Source organism: Emydura macquarii, unplaced genomic scaffold (genome assembly GCF_026122565.2).
Source record: "Emydura macquarii macquarii isolate MOO-44397 ecotype Brisbane River unplaced genomic scaffold, CSIRO-AGI_Emac_v2 contig_2422, whole genome shotgun sequence".
NCBI classification, from domain to species: Eukaryota; Metazoa; Chordata; order Testudines; family Chelidae; genus Emydura; species Emydura macquarii.
In genome coordinates, this window is record NW_027132559.1 from 24,966,370 (window position 1) to 24,991,295 (window position 24,926).

The 24,926-nt window shown below is 39.6% G+C and overlaps 1 protein-coding gene across 1 annotated transcript in view; it reads left to right on the plus strand.

The window, feature by feature from the left end:
* Positions 1-24,926, plus strand: part of DGKB (diacylglycerol kinase beta) — a 471,047-nt gene that overhangs the window by 368,820 nt on the left and 77,301 nt on the right. Inside the window, exon 23 of the mRNA XM_067562119.1 lies at positions 20,178-20,268. Coding sequence (XP_067418220.1) covers positions 20,178-20,268 — 91 coding nt within the window. The remainder of the gene's footprint in view (positions 1-20,177; positions 20,269-24,926) is intronic.

A 24,926-nucleotide genomic window follows, 5' to 3' on the forward strand; every position in this document is an offset into this window, starting at 1 on the left:
GTGTCTTCACTGTGGGGAGCCCCTGGTTCTGGCCTGGATGGGGGTGGAGCCTTGGGGAAGAGCAGGTGCAGGGTTGGGGCCTCTTGGTGAAGGGGGGGAGCTAAGGCGCACCTCACCCTCCCTTCCCATTGGGAAGAGGCTGTCACTGTCCCTGAGCCTCAGGCAGGCATGGAGTGGTGCCGCAGGGAATCTGGGAATGCTGTCCCTCGGTCATTCAGCCTGGGATCGGAACTTGTACTCTGCATTTCTGGACTATCCTGCCCAATTCAGGATGGGTCGTCACCCTAAATATGGAGGAAGAGATGGTGGTGGTGTTCCCCTTATGCCATATAGCCTGGTGGATGCTCAATTTGGAAGAACAATTCTCCAATCTTTATTTCTGTTGACCCTCCCTTTGGTCTGATGACTGTTGTCTATTGCCTACGTACAGTGGGGATCCGTACAGGCAGTTTTCAAAGAAGACAGAATGGTTACTTACCATTGTAACTCTGGTTTTTCAAGAGGATTGCCTGATTGGTATCAACTCCCTGCTCTTCTTCCCAACTATTTCAGTGTCTTACCATTCATTCTTGATTTATAGGAAGGACCTGGGTGGTGGTTGGCTCTGGGTATGAGAACACAGATAAGGTGCATTCACATCCCCAGCAGATGCTGATATTCAAATGGTCCAAGCTCATATACCCAAGGAATGTGTATCATTTACAAAATGCATCCAAGCAGTCAATCCTCCCAGAGAACCGTAGTAACTATGGTAAGTAGCTATTTTCTAAATGGTGACTTCTGAAATTAGGTGCAGCTTAGTTATTGGGTATTGGGACTTTTTTAATATTCAGACCAAAAGGAAACTATTGACAGTAAAAATACCGTGTGGTTTTGTCATATAGTGATGGACTATTTTTTTTAATCAAAGAAAATGTACATACACAGCAAAAGGGAGTACTCCGTGTCATTGAGTATAACTATCTCTGGTTATGAACATAGCAAAGACTCTGCTGTCTCAGAGCAGAGCCTCTAATGCTTCAGAGTGTCTAACCATATGCAAGCTTTTTGCTCTCTCCTAGATGGGAGGAGGGGTGAAATCATTTTGGTCCAGCAAACATCTGGTAGCTCAGGAATGAAAAAAAAGTACTGATTGGTTCTGACAGCTGTCTGCTTCACAGCAGTATTTAACCAGAAATATTCGAAACAGATTGAAATGAATAATGAAAGATTGTGTGATGTATGACAAAAATAAACTACACTACAATTTAACTCATTAACAAAGAAATTATGTTTTCCATCTAGAAATTGGGATTTAACCCACTTCCCCTTACTATGTTTACCCCACTCTGGATATTTTGTTTTTAATAATCTGATAAGAAATAGGACTTTTATAATAATTTCCCCTGCGATATATTGCACTGTGTTTCACTGTGAAATAGGTTGAATGGGATGTCATCATCCTTTAACTTTAACAAGTGCTTCTGATGGATGTGGTCCATTTAAATGTACAACAGAGAGCTGAACCAGATAACGAACTTATTATTACTCTCTGAGGATTATAGTTTAGTCCCAAAGGAGTGCAGTAAGCCGGAGAAAATCCATATCTACTGGCTAAACAATAGCCTGAAGGCTGACTGGAGATATTGATTTACTTTCTAGGCCATTTAGACCTTAATGGTGGAGAAAAGCTGAAGTGCTGTTTACTTTTCTGCCAAAATCGACCAAACAACCAGTCCTTTTTTTTACAGACTTTGATTGATTTCGCTTAGAGAAATTAGAGGTGATTTATTTTTAAGATGAAAGCAATTCGTAAATATCTCCCAGTACACAGGTTCCCTGAGAGTAAATGTTAAGTGGAAATACTTATTGAGAAGTATTTTGTTGCAAATCATTGTGTGCAGGTAAGACACCTCACTGGCAGTCAGGTGTCAGATACCTTTCCAAAGAATGGTCAAGACTCTAATCGCATTACTTAAGACACAGCGTTTTTCAAAAGTCTCAAGTCTTGCAAGCTAGTGTAAACCTGATTGTCTAGCTGACTTAGTGCCAACTGCACCCTGCTGACTTAGAAAAGGGCGTTGGATAGGATAGCATAAATTGTGTTCAAGGCTAGCATTGAGGAACTTTAATATTTGATGGATGAAAACAGTAATTTATCACAAAAGTACAATTGTCCATGATAGTTCAGACTCACACACAGAAAATATGTAACTGCTAAGAAAGGAACAATTCAGACAAAAAATGGGCTGGATTTGAGGACCCAAACATTTACATAGCTAGACAAACGTTAAAAATTTTCCATTGAACACAAAGCTACAAGTACAGAGTTTCTAAAAATACTGGCCACTCTTAAGAAGAAAAAAGTGCAGTCACTGCTGCAAGAGTTGGATAAGCTAAAGAAAACTTGGCTGGCAAGTGAATAAGCTTTATTTAAAAACTGCCAAGTTTATTGGGCTCATGAACATAGAGAATATGTAAGTAAAGTCAATGGAAGAAAAAAGTTCTTCAGAGTGTTATTATGGAGCTTGCCATGAAAGTTAATACACACACACAAAAATCTCTTATTTCTATATTAACACACACACAATCTACAATTTCTACTTAGGAAAGCTTGTAGGAAGCAATTTGTGAATATTCCACCTGCAGCTCATTAAATACTTTTTCTTTTCCCAAGAAGCATCTAATGTTGTTTCGCCAGAAGTGCCCTTGGTTGATACTTTTCTCACTCCAGTTTTTACTTTATCTTTCTTAAACCATCTTTGCTAATGTGATTGCTGTCTCTTATTTACACACTTGCTGTAACACAAGAATATTTTTCACTTACCTGAAGTCTATAATTATTAGTAGCCTACTTCTTATTAGCCATTTCTGAGGTTTAAACATGAGCAAGTGTTGTAAATTATGATTCTTTTAATATAAGAATTACTGCTCAGATCCTGGTCTGTGTCTCAACTGTTTTAAGCCACCTTTATCCCCCATCTTACTTACTGATCTCGGGCCCATTCATTTGATGGGCGAATTCCTAACATAAATTAGAGCAGTCCCCAAGAGCTGTATTTGTCAAAGTGGGGATAGTCAGAGCATAGAAATGCTCCAGCCATACTTCTTTTCCCTGGCCATGCCCACATAAGACAAGCAACTGCATTTGTGTGGCCTAGAAGCCATTAGAGTAGTTCACCCAAGGAGAATCCTCCAATGGTCAGTTCTGTCTATTTGCACAACTACAGTCGATTTGCACCCACGGACTGGTGCAAAACAGCCACAGAGAAGCTAAGAATCTAGGTATATGTACCATCCTGCTCATCAACCAATCCCCCATTAAAAGCAAATAGTGGAAGACTGTTATGTCCCCAATTCCCTTGATAAGATCTGTTGTGAAACACCCTATATCTTTTCTATGCACTAAACTTAGTGCAGTACTTACTTTGGGATTCAGTGTGTGCTGTATGTATTGTTGTGAAATCCCTAAAATCCCTGAGATTCTTTAGAAATCTGTTGTTGCTTTCTCTGCTTTTAAAAGTTTTTTGTTTCTTTTTTTAAACCCCTCCTCCCCCTCACAAAACAATAACAATAGGACACCCTGGAACAATTTAGAATAGAGATACATATTTCCTACAATTATTTCAAAAGCTTATCGTGTGAGAAACATCCTAAAAAGATATTTTAGAGGCTCAGTTAATATATCCTTATTTCCTTCAAGCTTGCAAGCTAAATTCTATGAGCTTTGTACAGCTATTTTTGCCAGTGGGACAGTTTGCTGCATCTCTCATGTAATTACTATGGATCCAATGCTGCAGTAATTTATGTGCTGATAATTTACACTTTCTTGCTTATCTGGTACTGTTCGCAACTGATATGTGGTTCTGATGCTATCCTGTGATGAACAGGAGCTCATCTACACAGGAAAGTTGCACCAGTTTAACTTAATATATTAATTTAAACCTACATAGTTAAACTGGTGCAAAATACCGTGTGGATGCTCTAATTTTGGTTTCAATGGCTTCTTTTGGTTTAGCTTAAGTCAGTTAGGAACAGGTTCAATTAAACCAAACAAGTCACTCTTATATTGAAATAAAGCCCTGATCCTGAACATTTAAACATGTGCTTAACTTTATGTAGTTCCATTGTTCCATTGATTTCAGAATCAGTGCTTACATGTGTCCACACGGCCTTTTGCACTGCTTTAATTATTTTGGTTTAAAAACCAATTTAAGTTGAACCAGTGCAACTTTTTCATATAAATAAGCCCTCAATTTCCTAAACTGGAAAAGAAAGAAAAAAGGTGATTGTGGCCTCATTGTCCATGAGTTCTTTATCAAATTTAACTCCCTAAGTATCATTGACTTCAGGCCGAAGTGTGAGACAGCTCATTTTCCTTTTGTCTTGGGAGCTTTAAAGAAGAGACTCACAGTGAGTAAATATGAGGTTCAAAGAAATTTAAATCCTTTTCTGCAAGTGAAGTTCATTAGGAAAGAAAACAACAGCTGGTATCACAGAGCTGTGATACATTTTAAAAAGCAGGGGTAAAGTAATGATTAGAAATGCAATATGGAGTTACAGTACAAGAAGTAAAACCACAGAGGCACTGAAGAAGACAAATATAATTTAGGTAGAAGCACAGGTCTAATTACTAGGCTTAGTTGATAGCTTAGAATTATCTCTCACAAAGGATGGTTCTTCACTAGTACTCTGGCTGCAAAAAGAGTCCCATTAGACATTGAAACTACATTTACCACTCCTTCAATATATGATTACCTAAAAGTTAGAAGTATGGTATCTTTCTGAAAATTGATCTTTGTTTTATATGCTTGTGGAAAACTCCTGAAGAATGCAACAGACTATAGAATTGTTCACCAGCCTTATAGAATTCCATGGCGGGGATGTAGTTTCCTATTGCATTCTGAAAGATGGTATAAGATTTCTATGGAAAAGATATCTTTTCCTGTGCAATTTATATAGGCTGTTTTTTTAGTCATTTCTATAGAACTGTAATAGAGCCCTGGGTTTTGGGGTGCATCTGCACACTCCAATGGTCCAGTTATGGCCCTTTAAATATGGAAGCTCTAGTTTCAGACTATATGCTTATTCTTAGTCAGATGCCCCACAGGAAACCATTTATAAGCCTTCCTGGCTTTTAAGCAGAAGAGCAGATTCAGGAGACCCAAGCCTGGGGAAAGACCCAGGAGAGGGTTCTTGCACCTGTGAGGCAGGAGGTCTGAGAGGAAGACACCTGGAGGGAGAAGGAGCTGGCTGGTGGGGAAGCTTCAACTGGGGAGGGTGAAGAAGCCCTGGAGACAAGGGCTAAGAGAAAACCATCTGGGGGCAATGAGGACTGTTGGAAGCTGCTTTTGGTTGAAACAGTGTTACCAAAAGAATAAAGAAAAGCCCAGAACAAAGGAACTGGAGCTGAGCACGTATCTGGAGTATGAGTTGAGTTTCCCCACTGAGAAGTAGATTTGGCCACCATCTTACATGAACTTTGTTGGTTTAATCTCTGTTACATTCTATAAGGTTTTTTTCATAAGGGTAAAAATAACATTGTCTCTTTAATACTTTCGTAGCCAGAAGGGCTAACAAACGTCCCCAGTTTATAGAGTGATAATAATTGATAAGCACTAGGGCCCAATTTATAATTTGGTTGTGGCCTGTCCTAGGCATCCACACAGTGAAGTAAGAGTGTAAGGTGCTCCCTTATGCCCCATGCTTGAGGTAGGAATGCAGAGGGGAGAGCAGTCTGCCTCTATAGAATTTCTATGACTCTTCCCCTTCCCCCATCAGACCTGTGTGTGGACAGAGGAATGGGTAGAGCCTGATCAGGAAGCAATTTCTGCTGGCTTCTCCTCCTTTCTCTTTGAACACAAAGGGAGCCTAAGTACCTGGAGGTGATTCCAATGGTGTGGACTACAATGACAGCTGTGAAGTACTAGTTGGCTACATATCTGTTATAACCTCCAAGCCCACCCTGTGTAACAGCAAACCAATAGTGAAATTGTGTACACTATCGAGGAATCAACAGCAGAATATGTACAGCTGTTCATACCTAGCGGACAGTTGTTTGAGCATGTATTTGCCAGCCTTCCAGTAACTAGATTTTCGAGAGAGAGAATCACTAATAATCATTTAGCTTCATACAAAGAGAGAGAGAAGCTATGGTATTCTGTGCTTTACTCTCTCCCTGTCAGTTTACCTCAGCCTTTAAGGTGCCATTTAAGTGTGGGAAGTTTTCCAGATTTTTATTTTGGAGATGTAGTAAATAGCTATAGTAGTAGAATTTATTATTTATATAGATAGCATGGACACACTTGGTGCTAAGCTCTGGGTTTCACTAAGTAAAGACTTTGTCATACTGAAGATGCCCTAAGATGACTCTGCATGTGGGAAGCATTTATAGAACAGCATTTTGGACCACAGTTGGTGTAAGTGAAGTTCAACCTGCAGTATTTAAATTACTGAAAATAAACCTATTGCTTAACGTTATTGGGACCCACTACTCAAAGATGTACCTATTGATAATGTTTGCTGGTTTCAGAACATTCCTTGAAGGAATTCACATGAACTATATGATGTATGTTCATATGTCACATGGTTCATTTATGTGCAGTGTTGTAGTCATGTCTCTCTAACATTGTTCATTTGTCATTCCTGGAAGGAGTGTTCTGCATCTCAGGAATAACACTTAAGACAAAACAATTTTCTAAGACATAGTGAAGCAAAACAACCCATAAATTTCCAGAACATAAGAGTCGGTTTACACCTCTTTTGGGAAAACCCACAGGAGGCAGTTAGAGAGGAAAATAAGCTCTGAGAGGGAGAAAATAAAGCATTGGATTAGGATTCTGGTGAACTTGGTTCAGTTTGCCCTGTCTCTGGATAAATCCTTCTGTGATAAATCACTTAATCTCTCTGTGTCTCAGTTTGCAACTTGTAAAATGGGGTTGGGGTAATAATTCTTCCTTTCTATCACCTTTGACTGTCTTGTCTATTTAGACTCTAAGATCCTGAAAACAAGAACTTCCTCTTGCCATGTATCATGCAGTGCCTAGCTCAAGAAGGTCCTGATCTTAGCTGGAGCCTCTATGTGTACTACCTAACTACAAATAATGAATAATAGTTGCAACTCTGACCTGCTGAGATTTACTTAAATCATCTTTTCAAGGGGATGGGACTTTGGGGCAATGGAGCTTGGAAGGGATGTAGCTTCCAAAACCCACATATCCACACAGTCTGCAGGGAAAGGTGCATTCTCTCAGTCCATGGATGCAGGAGCTATCCACATGGATAGTTGCCCCGCATTCCAGCAACGTTTCTCCCATCCCTCAAATACCTGGCCTCATGGCTTCTGTGGAAGTTATGTTACTATTGTCTGGGTTCCCCTGCAGCAGGGCAAGAGGAGACCAAAGGAGCTTTAAGGTCTATTAACTCTCAGACAGAATGGTGGTGGTACTCCTGCTACATCCCTAGACCTTCCCGGAAGCCCAGCAGAATTCCATCCCTGTCAAGCTCCAATAGAGCAGCTTCTACAGGGATCCTAAAGAGGAGACAGGACAGCCCTCCTGCTCTTCTAGATAGGCTGGGAGAGGTACAAGTGAGGAGGGGGCCCTAAACTGTATATGGAGGAGGTTCATACTAGGTCCCTTGAGTTTGCTCTATCTGCTTTGTCTTTTCGGTTATTTTTCTTACTCATTTTATTGTTTTCTATTTGGAAATGCTAACAGTCTTTTAAAAGGTATTTCAGATTATTTAACCTTTTTTCCAAATGAGCTACTTCAGTTCATCAATGAGAGTTAAACACTGTTGGGTAGAGGAAAGGAGTAATGAATTCCATATGGATGTACTTTACAGGGAAGCAGTTCATAAAACTGCTTTATGCATTTTTTAATTCTAAAATATAGTGAGACTCATGCAGCTGCAGCAGCCAGCCACAAGTTTCTTCCTATAAACCTTTTCCAAAAGGTTTGGAGAACTATAACAATGGCTTCATTAATTTAAATACTACTCAGTGTCATATCTGCTTTTATTAAAAAAGGTGAAATTGTTTTATTCTTCTGACATAATTTAAAGATAAAATGTGAAATTCTGTGACCTTGCTCTAAACTATTTGGTCTATTATAACATACATATATAGGTTTTCAAACAGTGCTTTATTGATTCCCTGGTACAGCCAGGCCTGTTAAATGTGAATTTAGTTTACAGACTTTATTTTTGTTCATATTAAAAACCTCTTCAGCTTAATGAGTCATTGGTACATCAGCATCTGCTCCCAAGACTGGGGAATTGGGAGAGAAAGTGACAGGAAATATCAGAATAAATATAATAAAATGTTAAATGTAGGAATCTTCATGGTGGATAATAGATACAGAATAGTTAGAGTATGGTATAATGTGGTAAAGGTGTATAGTTTATAGTAAGAGATACAGTAAACATACTGATTATTGGTAAAAAAAATAATAATAATCAGAAACTCAACACATTTTTTCAGCCATATTGATAATTGTTTTTAAGACTGAAATAAATATGTGAATGAAATGAGGAATCCTGGCATTTGTTTTTGAAGATAACATATCGTAGAACAGAAAGCCTGTTTGGTTATGTGGGGAGTCTCTTTCTTTTAAAATCCTATCAGTCAGATATCATAGTGCTTTGTAATTACAGGTTTTTATAGCAGGTGCTCTAGGTTAACCTCCTGTTAACTTGTGCCAGTTTAGAGTATCACATCTCTATAATCCTTGGAGAAAGATGTCATCTTTTTGTTCCCATTAAACAACACAGTGTGTCATGTTGCATATCAACACAGCACAGGTGCATTCAGAGAGAAGACTCAGAAATCATCTAGCCATGCAGTGCCTAGAAAAGCTCCAGTATCCTGCTTAATGATGCCCTTGAGGATCTTATAATGATTGAACCATATTTTTTGTCTATTAAAATACCTCCTTTCAGAATAGTATTTTAGGATAAAATTCATTCCTATGTAGAGGTCAGCATTAGTCTTATCCACCACTTAAGTCTTACAGACTATAGGGTAAGCAGAGTATGTGGAAAGAGCAGTCTCATAGGTAAGACAGAGAGCAACAATTGGGTTTCAGATATGGCTAGTGAATGGAAGGAATGGGATGTGAAGAGGTCACAGGTGGCAGAATGCTTCTTGAGGAGGAATAGGCAATCAAGAAGTACGATAACAGAGAAGAGGAAATGTGAATGGGCTCAAGAAGGTATTGGAGCTGGCACAGTGATTGAGGGGAAGATCATGGTTGGGTGTGAGAACATGGGTGGAGGCTCTGCCTCTATCATCAGCAAGGAGGTGGAAAATGGATGTTAATTGGTGATGCATGGAGGTGTGGATCTTAGTAACAGAAGGGAGGAGGGCGGGGTGCAGAAGAAAGTGGGAAGATGATGGGTTGTGCATAGTATATCAGAGATGGAGGAAGAGCAGACCATACAAATGCAAGATACAGAACAAAATTAATAGCAATGCAAGATAGTTACGGGACTTCTTAGTGATAAGATAATACAATGGCATCATCTTTTTTAATAGCATAGCCATTTTTGTATGGTAAATTTACATCTGATGATCATCTAAAATGTAGTTGTGTTATCATATGGATGCCTTAGATTAATTTGTTTACTGTGAAAATCTAGTCTTGCAGATGTCCCTGCATAATCTTTAGGATTTTAGCCATGTATCTATACAGTCTATGCTTTACTATGTACTGTAGGAGATTAACATTGATTTGCCATAAGTGTAGTTGGTAATGGGAAATAAAAAATTGGCAAAGATGTAACTATTAAAATCTTGCCAGACACACATAAATCTCTTATGGATGTGCATCTCCACTGGCTATTTCCTTACCTTTGCGTATGATTCATTATAAAGCAGAACAGGAATTATATGATTGTTAATACAGAAGTGGAAAGGAGAACATTAGAAAAAGTCATACAATCTTATTAATATATATTATGTGCTGCAATGAAATCCTTTTACCTAAGTATAAAATTACCTAGATAATAGATCTGTGAACAATGAGAAAAGATGGAAAATATGTTGTCTATTGAACATTGCTATAAGAAAGTCTGGACTATTTTAAAAAAAATTCCTTAACATTTATCTGTATAAATCATAGAAATGACCAAATATTGATTAATTTTTAGCCGCTGAAGATTGTTTGGTTTTTATATTTAAACAAAACGGATTACTTAAGTAACTCTTATACCAGAAATACAAAGCATAGCAGTTGTGCCATGCAGGGTCAGCTGTAGGTTTGATATTAGTTTATCCGATCCAGTCACTCAGGTAGCCAGATCCCAAACCATTCAGGGTTTGACAGGTCAAAGTAACATCTTAAACTGCACCTAGAAAGAGTTTGCAGAATCTTGAGTACATTCACATGTTTGAGGCCCTCGGCATTCCCCGTAATCCTGTCTTTTGGGGGATGGAAGTTTTTGCAGCTGCTTAGACTTCAGCTGATCATGGGTGCAGAATTTTCTCTTTCTTTGGGTTAGGAGCTGACACTACAGTTTCTGGATAGGTGATGTTAATGTCCTCATTAAATATCATGAAGTAAAAATATGTTGAGATAGAAGAGGCCAAACCCTAATAAATCAATGGAGTTGCACACACACATAGATTATCACTTAGTAGCACATTTTCTAAAAAAATTAAAGGTTGGCCGCAGTTTTTGATAAATCTCTTTTTATATTCCCTCTTAGTTTATGGCAGAAGCCGATTACTAACTGCCCAAACTTAGGAAAAATCTTCTCTTGTAGTCAAATTATTCCATAACTGTCCACTAGAGAGATTCTTGCACTTTCCTCTGAAGCCTATGGTGCTGAACACTATCAAGGACAGAATATTGGGACACATTATCACTGGTTTGATGCGATATAGCAATTCCTATATTCCTATGTTTATTTTTAATGTTTTTCTCTCTATTTTCAGACCTTAAAAATTAAATCAAATCAAAACAAAAGTTCTTCATACTTCACAGTCTTTTCAGTTTATTTTTCACTCCTCTTTAAATTCCTTGGTTGAGCCTTTTTCTCCCTTCCCTATTTTATCCTCATTTTCTTTTTGTAATATGATATAAATTGGATACATTTATTTTGGGATTCCTCTCTCTTATCAATATTTACCTCTTTCCCTCACTTTGGCCTCCATTTTTTCACAATACTTCTCAGTCATATCTTTCCTCCTTCCAAGTAGGTCTCTCGTTTATAAAAAATTGACTCTCCTTGTCCTCTGGCTCCTTCCAGGCTCTGTGTATTAGTCTCGGTGTCTCCCTCTGACCTCTGACTCATTCTAGTCTCTTTGCCCAGCCCGTCCTACTTTCCACGCACACAACAGCTCTTCATCAGGTCTAAGCCCCAGTCTTCTTGCACAATCAGTGCCATTCTCCCCGAGCTCATCATCCCATCTCAGTCTCTGCCCTTGGCTCCCAGTCTCCTTACTCAGCTGGTCCCAATCTCCCCCATGTGCCAACTTCCAGTCCCAATTTCCTTCTCCCCCTTCCAGTTCAAGTTTCTCCCCCTCCTTGTTCCAGTTCACTCTGCCACTCCTCCATAGATATAGTTCTTGTTCTCTCTGCATTTGAATGAGACAAATTCCTCCTCCACACTGCCTCCTCTCAGTTCAGGTTCCTTGACTGGCATCACCTGCAGCATCCCAGAGCTTCAATATCAGGGGAAGTCCTGTTTTGCTGAGGTTCAGTGTGGGTGGAATTTTCAGGGAGTTTAACTGGTAAAATCTAAGCAATCTCATGTGCAAATTGCAATTTTTCAAAGGCTTATAACTTGGCCAAATTTGAGTGGCTTTTCATGAAGACACATCCCTGCCACAAAGGCTACTGCTCTGACAAATTTCCAGTGTATGCTGCAAAGCAGGAGGCACTATAGCTTTTCAAAGAGAAGGTCTCCAGAATTTTTTAACATGGATAAAACGTGTCTTGTCCTTACCACACTGGCAACAGCTGTTTTTATAAAACAACCGTTTTATCTGAAATAAAAGACAAAATAAAACAACACCATCCTGAAGCAGTATAGAAAATTTCCAGTATGGAAAATTTCAGCCAAAATGATTAAAGTTGGGCAAAGTTATAAGCCACTGACAACTGAGTCTTATAATAATAATAGGTGAGGCTAACGGCCTTGTATATAATACCTTTTAGGTGAGAGAATTTTTTTTTTAATTTGAAGATCTACTTTGTCATTGTCTGATACTTTTTTTTTAAATACAATAAATATATTAATCCATTGTTGTGCATATTTTGCTTAGCTGATTGCATAATGTGATGCAGTGTATGTGCTCTTCTGGTGTATAAAAAAACATTTATTATTTCCATATTTAACTGTAGGGTTATTTTTCCAATAATATGCCTTGTAATTTCCTAATCAGAAAGGTTATATAAAATATTTTAGCAGTTGGGGGTTTCTAATTAACTGATAATAATGCAAAGCTGCAGCATAGTCAGTTTAACCAAACTCACTTGATTCTTAGATGAAAATAGTACTCTATGCTTTTTTTTTTTTTAATTAAATGAATGTAACTGTAAAGCGTTGGGCCGTCCCTCCCTGTTCATCTGGGAGGGAGGCCGTGCCTCCTCTCTCTCTGATTCTCCTGTGGAGACAAAAGGTCAAAGAGGGGAATAAGCATTCATAAGCTCTGGCCCTTGTGTGGGGCAGAGCTGACAATCAGTCTGTGGGCTCTGGCCCCTCAGGCAGGCGGCAGAGTGGACAAGCAGTCTAAGGGCTCCAGCTTTGTGTCAGGGCGGCCTCCAGTAAGTAGCTGCCACCACAGGGGTGAGATCAGCAGTAGGGAAGGAATAGGATTACTCAGCCCCACCACATTCCACTGGGTCCCAGCCAAGGGTCCTAACAGTGATGGAAGCCTCTGCCACTGGGTCAAAGGTCCTAGCTGAAGTTTGCTGATCTAGTATCAAGCCACAGCACAAGTGGACTATTTTTTGGTTCCCCTGGGAGTTCCTACCTCCTCTCCCTGGGGAACCTGGACCTCAGGATCTTTGTTCGTCTCCCCAGGGTAAACAGCAAGCAGTAACCACAACAGCTCCTCAGCATCCATGGCGGCTCCAGCAGCTCCTCAGTGCTGCAGCAGTTGGGCTTGGGCACCAGCGACAGGGGAGAGACATCCTCCTCCTTCAGCAGCTGAGAAAGAAGGCTTGCTTTTTATACTTCTCCTTTCTGTCCCGCTTTTCCACTTCTGGCGGGGCTGGTGCAGGTGTCCTGGCTCTTCCCACCAGGGGGTGGTCCAGGATTTCTCCTTGTCCGTCTCCACAGCAGGCCATGTCCCCTTGCTACAAACACACACACCCCTCAAGTCCTTTGTGGCTGTTCAGGCCTTCCTTGCCCAACCATGACACACCATTGGCATTTGCATTCTCCTTACCTGCTCGATGCTGCATGGTGAACGCAAATGGCTGGAGAGTGAGGTCCCACCTCATCAGTTGCTCACAGGTGTCTTTTATAGTCTGAAATCACTTGAGGGGTCCATGATCAATTACCACAACGAAGAAGCCCCCCAGGAGGTAATATCGGAGGGTCTCTATTGCCCATTTAATCGCCAGGGCTTCCTTCTCAATGGTCAAGTAGTTGAGCTTGTAGGGGAACGGTTTTTGACTAATATACAGGACCGGGTGTTCCTCTCCATCAAAGGTCTGGGAGAAGATATCTCTGAGTCCTATTGCTGAGGCATCCATCTGGACCATGAAGTTGTGGGTAAAGTCGGGGTTGTACAGGACAGGCTCACAGGATAGATGGTCCTTCAGTGTTTGGAAAGCTTCTTTGCAGTCAGGGGACCAATAGACTTGATGTGGTCAGTCCTAGGTTAGGAGCTCCTTCAGGGGGGTGGCAATTGAGGCAAAGTGGGGAATAAACCAATGCTACTACCTGACCAGCCCCAGGAATTGCCTCACCTGTTTCTCGGTGGTCGCTGCCGGATGGTCTTAGATGGCCTGGACCTTTCTGATGAATGGGCGTACCTTCCCTCGTCCAAGGATATACCACAGGTAGGTGGGTTTCCAGGCAGCCAATCCAGCATTTCTTGAGGTTGGCCATCATCCTGGCGGTCTGGAGGAGCCACAAGATGGCCGCCATCTGGTTCAGGTGTTCCTCCCAAGAATGATTGTAAATCATGATGTCATTGAGATAGGCCATGGTGTGCTCAGTGTGAGTCAGCTGCAGCATTAGCCGCTGGAAGGTGGCGGGGGCCATGTAGAAGCCAAAGGGCATCCGGGTAAACTGGTAGAGCCCACTGTGGGTGGTGAAGGCTGTCTTCTCCTTCAATCCCGGTTCCAACGGGAACTGCCAGTATCCCTTAGTCAAGTCTAGGGTGGTGATGTAGTGGACCTCCCTGAGGTGGTCAAGGAGCTCATCCACCCAGGGTATGGGGAAGCATCAAATTTCAAAATGGCATTGACCCTCCAAAAGTCAATGTAGAATTGGTGAGTCCCATCTGGCTTGGGTACTAGCACTATGGGGCTGCGCTACTCACTTTGTGACCTCTCAATGACTCCAGGTCTAGCATTGCCCAGACCTCTTGTTCCACCACCTCCCACAGCCAACGCAGGAGCAGCCTGGTTGTTTCGCGTAACACCTCCCCTGGGTTGGACTGGATGACGTGCTGTGTCCCCATGACCTGTCCCAGCACAGCAGTGAATGTCCTGGGGAAGGCCTCCAGCAGACACCGGGCTTGTCTCCACTGCTCAGTAGTGAGGGTGTCCCCGAGCAGAAGTTCCTCTGGTTCAGCAGCGGTAAGAACCTGGGGTTCCAATTCTGGCTTAGCGAGGTATAGGGTGATTAGTAGCCCTTCCTGTTCATACCAGGTCTTCAAGAGGTTTACATGGTAGACTTGGTGCTTTTGTTTTTGGTCCAGCTCGCAGACCTCATAAGTGGCAGGGCCAATCCAGTAAATTATCTCATATGGACCTTGCCATTGAGTCAACAGCTTGGACTCCTCCGAGGGGAGCAAGACGAGGACCTGCTCCCCCATCTCAAAGGTCTGTGCTCAGGGTCCCCAGCTTGGATTCCTCCGAGGGGAGCAAGATGAGGACATGCTCCTCCAGCTTCAAGGTCTGTGCTCAGGGTCCCCGATTATAGGAACTTGCATGGGCCCCCTGGGCAGCCTGTAGATTCCCGCCCGGGTCAAGTTCTCATACAGTTGCGTGACATCCTGGAGGAGTCCTTGGGTCCGGGACAAGGTCTGCTCCCAGGTCTTCCACATTAAGTCCAACAGTCCCTGTGGCTGGTGTCCATAGAACAGTTCAAATGGGGAAACAGGGATGGGGGCTTGTGGTACTTCCTGGATAGCAAGCAGCAGGAATGGGATCAATTGGTCCCAATGGTGGAGGTTCTCTAGCGGGAACTTGTGGCGCATCCTCTTATGGGTCCAGTTAAAACTTTCCATCAGGCCATCCATCTGGGGATGATAGAGAGAGAACCACAATTTCTGGATCACTCGGAGGCCGCAGACTTCACACAGTAGCTGGGAGGTGAAATTCGTCCCTTGGTCTGTTAGGGTCTCCCTGGGTAGGCCAACCGAAGCAAAAATCTTCATGAGTTCAGAGGCGATGCTCCGAATGATAGCAGACTGCAGCGGGTCAGCCTTGGGGAAGTGAGTGGCATAGTCCATTATGACTAAGATGTAGCGGTAGCCAGCTGCACGCTTAGCGAGGGGCCCCATCAGGTCCACTTCGACCCTCTTGAAGGGTGTTTCCACTATTGGCAAAGGGACCAGGTGGCTTTTTGGATGCCTGAAGGTGCCACCAGTTGGCATTCTAGGCAAGAGGTGCAATAGTTCTTAACATCATGGTGCACCCCTAGCCAGAAGAACTGGGCCAGGACCTGGGCCAAGGTCTTCTCTTGACCCAAATGGCCCACAGCCAGGACACCATGGGCCATCTTTAGTATCGCCTGCCAGTGGCATCAGGGCACGACCAGCTGGGACCAGAGCTTGTGTGTCCGAGTGTCTTGAAACACCCAGTACAGTCACTGCCACACTTCAATTGTAGACACTTACTACAAGAACAGGCAAGATTCACTCATCACTGTAGTTAATCCATCTCCCTGAGAGGCGATAGGTTGACCGAAGAATTCTTCAGTCGATCTATTGCTGTCTACACCAGGGTTTAGGCTGGCATAACTATGTCTCTCAGGGGTGTAGACCAGCCCGTAGGCTACATGGAACAAAGGAGAAAAAGGGCTGACTACATGGGAAAACTCAGGGCTGGTCTACACTAGAACTTTAGATTGACCCAGCTATGTTCCTCTGGGATGTGGAAAATTCACACCCGAGTGACACTGTTAAAACAACCTAAGTCCTCATGTAGACAGTGCTACATCAACAGAAGAATTCTTATGTCTGGCTAGCTACTGCCTCTTGGAGAGGTGGATTTACAGCAATGAAAGAGAGCGAGAGAGAGAATACCTCCTGTAGTAAGTGTCTACATTAAAGCACTCCACCTTCAAAGTGAATTATGTTAAACTAAATTAAGGCTACTTTTATTCTGAATGAGAGTGTCCACACAAAGGTTTAATGCAGTTTAAGTAATTCACTTTTAATTCATACCTTTGTTAATTCAGATTAATTTTTCTGAGTGTTCCCACGTATAGGAGCCAAAAGTGTTAGGGTGTTGAAGCAAAATCTTGTTTGGTCTTCATTCCTTACATGCCATTCCTAGATCCACAGACTATGTATGTATTAGGGTATTATCAACTATCTGTGTTGGGCAGCGTTGTGTTTGGATTGAATTGTCTGACAAGTTAATTTTTGCTTTTTAAAAAGAAAGATTAGACACAAGCTTCCAAGAGTAGACAAAAATACTTTCTTAGAAAATATACTTTACTTTACTGTTTTAACAAAAGCAATGAAGTAAAGGAAAACTGCCTTTGAATAGCTAATTAATTCTATTGTAAACATCTTTAAAATCTGTTGATTTTTTTAGTTTTGTTTAAAAATGATGGTGGAGAAGGAAGAGCTGCAACTCTCAATTGTCATCTAACCTCTCAAGAAAAAATAGACACATGAAAATAGCCTGTTTCTGTTACTGATATATTGTCCCAAGCAAAATCATTATCAGATATATATTTCTGTCATTGTTTACCAATCTGCCACATTCATAATATGATGACTCACTCAATAGTGAAACAAATTTGTTTCTGTAGTGTGCTGTCAATGGGAAATGTGTACTATTCTTCCAGATGGACTTGAGCTACATTTGCTGCTGCCATTGGTAAAGTAGACAAGCATCACCTATTTAAAAGAATAGTGCAAGTGTGAGAGATGGAAATATAGATTTTATCTGTTTACAGCAGAGGGAAAGAGTATTATCAATAAAGGCAAGTTCTGCTTATGGTAAAGTTCAATGTCATATGCAAAACTAAGAAAGCCATCCCTCTAGCTGAATAGTTTTTACTTTAAACTTTGTTTTGTATGTGTGAGAAGAGACTATATGAAGGATACATCGTAAAAAAAATCTGTTTTTGCTATAAAAGGGAACTTGTGTAGTTGAAGGAAACATCTAATATAATCCATTTTAGGGTTTGCTGAAGGTTTTGATACATCTATTTGAAAATGAAGCCAGCAATATAATTAATATCCATATCTATCTTTCTAATGGTTGTCTTTCTGGCCTTCTTGATAACAAATATATCAACTATATCCTATTCTTCCAAGCAGAAAAAGGAGAACAAGCACACCACACTACATGTTAGAGAATAATATTGTCCTACAGGACACAACTCGATAGGAAATAGATATACTATCCCAACACCGACTGGTAGAGATTAATGCACTAGAATATAATTCCACAATATTCTGATGTAAGACTCACATTTTTTTAGTAAACATCAAGTGCACTGTCAGTTCTTGGGTTTTGTTATTCTTTACTCATGGTGATTAAGGTAATTTAAACACCACTATACTCTTGCTAGTATTAACAGAACTATAGAATTACTGTCTGTTTCTTCTCCCCTTTTGAGTGGGAGATTTCAGCATATGCAGCATTAAAAAGGTGCCAAATTAGAGCAACCTTTGTAGAACTGGGGGAGAATTAGCAAGTAAAAGAAAAGAAAAGTTACTTCATTTGGGAGAGAATAAGAGTGTCAAAATGAAAGTCTTTAAAAGAAAAAAGGTGTATAGGTTTATTAATCTTTTCTCAATGGGGGTTTATTATGTGAAGGAAGAGAAATAATACAGTACTTGATTATGTTTTCCTTGCTCTTCATTGAAGTATTGTCCCAGAGTATGCAGCAGTAGAAAAATACCAATAGCCAAAATTTTCAAAGGGCTGCCAACTAATTTTTGTTCACACTTATCTGAAATAAGGCTGCTTTCACTAAGGTATCAAAGCACTAGATGGTAAATTTTAGGCACCATATTCTCTGCCGGTGTCAATTTTGTCCTAGCTGTTTGATGGAGCTAGGCCAAATGACACCAGCTAAAGATATAGGTGTAGACGTCTAACCCTCTGATTTGCAGGCACCCTGGGTAATGAGGCATCCCTGCCTGATGGGGTGTTGTGAGGATAAATACATTAAAGAGTGTGAAGCGCTTGGAAAGCTACTGATGAAAAGTGCTATATAAGAGAGAGGTATTATTTTGATGATGATATTATTATCTATCATTTGTGCTTACAATCAAGGGTGCAAAAATAGGGGCTGTTTTGAAAATCTAGCCACATAGATATTCCTGAAACTCTGTCACCTGAAATAGTTTCATACTGCTTGTTAGAGTTGCTTTGTGAAGCATATCTCTGTTGTCACAGACAGAGCAGATTGACATTTAATGTAGAGTTCAGTGCTGAAAATTGTTTTCCAAGACTTTCAAATCATCTGTGTAGTAAAAACCCTTTTTGAAAAAGGTTACACTGTTTTACAGCAATATGCCAGCTCACTCTCCTGATAGTTTGGTATTTTGAAGTAGCTCTCAACACCCTATTCCACACACTAGTAGTGACCACTCTTGTGTCACTCTCCTGGTGTGCCAGGAAGGATTCTGTCTAGCTCTTTTATCAGCAGATTTCTGGGAACTGCAACTGATGCAGTGCCCCTCCACATTGCCTTTAACTGGCTGTGGCTTTAAAGGCCATAAAACAGCCTTAGGTTTCTAACTGGAGCTAATGACCTGATAGCGTGAGACCTATATTATAGATGGCAGATTTTATAACTTTATCTGTCTAAATGCCCCTTCCCACTTGTGCACCGATGCAGAATTAGCCACATTCTATTCAAAGTGCAGTGCACTGTGTTCGTATCAAAGAACGATGGATACAATTGAATGCGCTATATTAATATTTGATTCTTAAATGTGAATAATGAAGTCTAACTTGGGTATCTTTTTAGAAGGATAGTTTCTCTTTTTGTCACAGAATAATAATTAAAATTTCACTCTGGTTACATAAAACCTGCATTTAATTATTTGAAGTGGTACTACTGATGTACTGATTATATTTAACAGTGTATGATAAATCTAGTAAAATAGAAGTGCGAGCTTCATTATCTATTTAGGAGGCTACACAGGTGTAATGTCTCCACAGTTTCATGCTATCATGTATATTTTCAATATAGTTTTTTATCTGCTTCTATTTTACACTAGAATCTAGTAATTAACTTCAAAATGCAAATTCCATGCCCCTTTTTACTTGTGCCAGCTGTCCTAAAACAAAATATCAGAGGAAATGCTAAAGCTGGAATTTTGGTTTTCTTTGACTATCTTATTTGTGATAATGAACTATAACCACTCAACTAGTTCAGGGCAGACATAATTCTTGTTTTACTTCTGCTTTATCCTGAGGGACTCTCCCCTATTTCCATATGCTAGAACTCTATGGAGTAGGGATTTGAACTCTGAACCAGGAGACTATAAGACATGAAATAAGAATCAATAAGTTTTCTGAGGCATGTCACTGGTTAAGTGACAAAAATATTCTGATTGTGACTGAAAAAGAAAAGTCAAAGGTACATTCGAGTCTGTCAGTTCCACTCATTCCTGTTATGCCTCTAGGGGATATCATACAACTTGACACCAACATTTAAGCTTTGAAAATTATGAGCTCATCTATTTCAAATGGGATGGCACATGTTCCCAAGCCTTTGCCATTACTTATGATGGGAGACAGGACAATCACTTTTTTTGTTCAGATATTGATATTGCATAAGCTTCTTCTTCTTCTTCTTCTTTTTTCCTGTTTCAGAATGAAGAACAAATTTTGGTATTTTGAGTTTGGCACTTCTGAAACTTTCTCAGCCACCTGCAAGAAGCTGCATGAATCTATAGAAATGGAAGTAAGGAACTAATTAGTATATGTTATTCTATGAAATGTTTCTGGTTTGACTGAAATGCAAGGGGGAAGGGGCAGTGCGGAGTGCCCAGATCCAATAAGACAGAGGAACGCGCAAGCTTTTGACCCCAGATCCCAAAATATTATTTTTATCATGTCTATTTGTTGTGTGGATCAAAATTCAGTTTGATGATTAGTGAAGTCTTAATACAGTAGAAGAGGGCCAGAGGTGAACTATAACATTAAAAATCAATAGGGAAATTACTATGGCTAGGTCAGATAGAAAAATGAAAGACTGTTGGAAGAAGTGAAAACTGCTGCAGGATTAAAATAAAAAATCTTATTATTTCTAGGTCCCAAGTTTTTATAACCTTTAAAACTCAATTCACTAAACTTGTACTTACTTTCCTGAAAAAAGGTTAAAGAATACGATATGTTTTTCTGGAATCATTCCCCTTCATTAACTACCTTTTCTCTTTGCACAAGAGGCCATGTTACTATTACGCATCCAAGGCTAGCTGAAAAGGCACCCTTTATAGATGTGGTTAGAATAGGCATTAAAAAATTGTTAGATCAGGGACGGCTCTTTGCTAGCCTATGGTATAAGTAACTGATGAGAAGCTGGTAGTCACATTACAAAAGTAAAGTGAAAAAAGATAAAATAATTAGAAATATAAACCTGAGGATGTTAGTTATAATAATGGAAACATTCTTCAAGAGGATTGAGCCCCTTTTCTTTTTTGATAATAATGGCCCAGCCTCGCTTTTTGTGGAGTCAGTGGGGTATTTTGCCATTGATGGTAGGATGAGTGAGCCCAAAATATGTAATGAAAGGTCAGTAGGGCCTGATCCAAAGCCTACTGAAGTGAATGGAAAGATTCCCGTTGACTTGAACTGAACAATGGGCTTTGAGTCTGGTCTGCACCTAAAATTTAGGTCATGGATATGAAAAATTCAAACTGCTGAGACACGTAGTTAAGCTGACATAAATCCAGGAATAGACACCACTAGGGTGACAGAATAATTCTTCCATCAATCTAGCTACCACCTCTGGAGGGATAGATTTACTATAGTGCTGAAGAAGCCCTTTTCATCACTGTAGTGAGCATAGCAAGTGTCTACAGGACACAACCAAGGATTACTGAGACTGACGTTCTGAGGCTTATGAAGCCTGAGACTTGCTTAGTTTGTTGTTAGGTTCAAATGCAGATATTTGTTTGTGAATGTTTTGGGGGTTTTTTCCTTCAAAAAATAAATTGAATGAAATTACTATTTTCTTGAAAGCAGGAGTATTTATATCTTGCTCTAGAAGCAGATTGTTTTGTACCTAGTTTTGATTTTGAAAAAAAAAGTGCTTCATATTCAGTTCTAAATACAATTAACTTGAAAAATATTTTCCTAAATATTTGGGATAGTGACTGGCAGGTTTGATTTTTGAATGTGGTCTTGGAATATAAATCTCAGAATATAAAACACAGGAGCAGGTTTTCCTCCAATGAACTAATTTCCACCCAGCCAGTACATGAGCCTGTGCTTCTTAAGACTTGATCTCCTTAAGCACAGAACCTGTATAGTTGACCAAATGTTTTTACATCCTGCACACCCAAAGTCAAATGAGTTTCCGTCCAATCTCAAAATGGTGGTAAATCTGAGTCTTTAAATTATTATTATTAAATTCAAGATATTAGAATTTCATTATATTATGTATGCTTGTTGTTATTCTCTTAATACATGATGCTTCATATCATATGCTAAAGAGAGATACCTGAGCAAATCAAGTGGAAATAAACTCCATAATATTTATCTAATGGGTGGCGGGAATGAATTATGCATTATTATTACCCTGACTTTAGGTTACTCTTACACCAATAATACCTAACAGCATATATGTATTTTATTCTGTTTTGTTTTTAAGCTGTAAGCATTTGTGTTACAATATGTTTTTATCTGGTTTGTTACCTGCTACTCTTTGCTTGAGGATATCACTGCAAATGAGATCTTGGTGAATAATACCACATTTCCATTTTGAATGAAATACAAGGAGTGCATTTGCTACAGAGCCAAATTTTGCGTGAACAAAGCCCATTAAGATTAAGGATCTGTATCTCTGAGCTGGGAGAATGTAATCAGGCATCCTATGGGCAAATATTTATACATCCTTATATTTGATTTCTAACTTAATTAAGCCTGGCCTTCCTAATGTGCACTCAGATTTCTTAATTCTTATACTTTCTTTTCTGTACAAGATGAACAGTACATTTTAAACCTCAAATTCACACAAAAAATCCAGGTGAAGTTTACAGGAAAAATCACCAGCTAAGGAAAGCAGCGTCATGAATAGGGATGGTTTTCTGAATCGGGGCTCAAAAAGACAACTCTCTTCAATGAGAAGGAAAGAGATTTGATGGAGGAAAATAGCAAGCTGTAAAATTAGTTTCTTTCCTTTGTAATTTGAGTTGTTACCAAAATTAGACTTAAAGCTTTACAGAGTGGTCCAGGGCTATCAGCTTCTCCTCCATAAATATATTTTTATATAAATGAGCAAGGTTAAGTGACAGTATGGTATGGGATGGTATTTCACTTATTCAGATTGTGTAGCCTTAATCTCACTTCTTTTCAGGGAACTAAATTAGACTTTATAGCGTCACGCTGAGAATGGTCTAAAATATTCTGGGCTAATGAATGCAATATAAAAGCTAACATAGAAAAGCAGGCTGCGTCCAAGAAAGAACCCAAAAGGAACCGGAACAAAACTACTATTTTCTAGTATACATATAGACATGATATTCATCTAAAAAAGCATGCTGTTATATTAACACCTTTACATTATGTGAAACAGAAAAAAATAGGAATAAAATACGTATGTGATTTGTTATTTTAGCATATGAATGTGTTAGGGCAACAAAAAGCTACCTATAGTGCAAACTCCTTCTCTGTCTATGAACAAAAGAAATCCTCCTTTACTAATTCCAAAAGTAACTCATCACAGTGGGATTCTGCGGCCTAGTCAAATAATTGTCTTAGTGTACTGCCTGCTGTGTTCAATATTGAGTGAAAATGGAAGTGAGGCCCCTGCACCATCTTATTTTACACTTCTTCTTTTATTTAAATAATTCCAGTCGGTTTGGGGGACGCCAGACCTTTATAAATTAACAGCAGGGAAATACCAAAGGTGTCAGATTGCATATTTATCATCTTTTTCGTGTAATACTTAAATATGTATTAAGAAGTGACTGACATAAATTAGGCAGATTTCAGAAGCCACAGGCCATGGCTTGTAGAGGACCCCCTTCTGCTTGACATTTCATCCTTGTCAAAGATCAAATTATTTTAATTTAGGCTGCAAATTATAAGGAATGAAGACTTCTTTGTGGGAATTCCCTGTGGTAATCTGACTTTTGTTGTTACTGCTGCTTGTCAGTGTGCAAAAGATATAATATGCATGCAAATAAGGTTAAAAAATATGTACTATCTAATTATCCAGCCAGTACATTCCACTTGAAGACAGTGGGAGGCCTGACACACAGTATGTGTTTGATTCATTGAGGCCTGCAGGGTATTTACACAAGATTACTTTTAATTATGAAATTAATATCTGTTTATCTAGAATGTATAGCAGTAAGTAAGTATACACATGAGTGGAATATTTTAGTAAAATAAATCATCTTTATCTTTAATACATATAAAATACAGCAAAAGCATGAGTTTTCTTCCAAAATGACATTGAAGACACGCATCACCTTTGTTGAAAGTTAATAAAAACATTCACTTTCTGTTATACTTGTTGCCACAACTGCCAAGTCATTTCAAGATGTGTCATTGCATCTTAGCAGCTTCCCTCTATGAATATTATACATGGATTTAACTTTAATTTTTGAAGAGCAAATATAAGAAGGAAGCCTTACTATTGTGCTTGTTCTTGTCCCTTCTCTAGTTTTGTAATGTTGTTAAAAGCATTTGAAAGAGACAAGTACAGGTTGAGTGTGGTTTTGTTTTCAGCTTTGAGTGAGTTACAGGGTAAATGAATAATTGAGGCACAGATGATCATAATTATATGTAGCTATCTCTTTTTCTTGTTAAAAGCCTTAATAAAGGCTTAATGTTAAGCAGAGAAAGAAAATGACAGTGGCCTGGAGAGCAGTGAGCTACAAGATGTCAATGAACACTCACTGAAGCATATTTTTTTCCTAGATTTCTTCTTGGTAATTATATATTGACATTCCAAATTCAGGTCATAATCCTGTATTTTAAAATGTACAAGTGGATCCCTGCAGCCAGGCAGAACCCCATTGAAGGGGCTCATTGAAGGTGCAGGCATTCACTAGCATATTGTAAATTGCAGGACCAGGACCTAATATGTTCATATATACTGTAATACATAATAAAGTATGTGGTTATGCCAGGATGTCTGCACATCTTGGTTTTGTTGTGAAGTATGAGACTAATATGCAAATACCTTCAACCAATATGCGAATGTGGATCCTGGGGACTTTGGATGGCTCATTGAATTAATAAATGGATATGAAGTCTTTGCCTCTGTATGGTTGCAAATATAAAACAGATTGTAATAACCAAAAGTTGTTTGTTTTCTGTCTGATTGCTATTCAGTTCCTTACTGTATATGGAATGGGTTAGTGGTCTTGGTCCGGTTCTTAAGAGAAT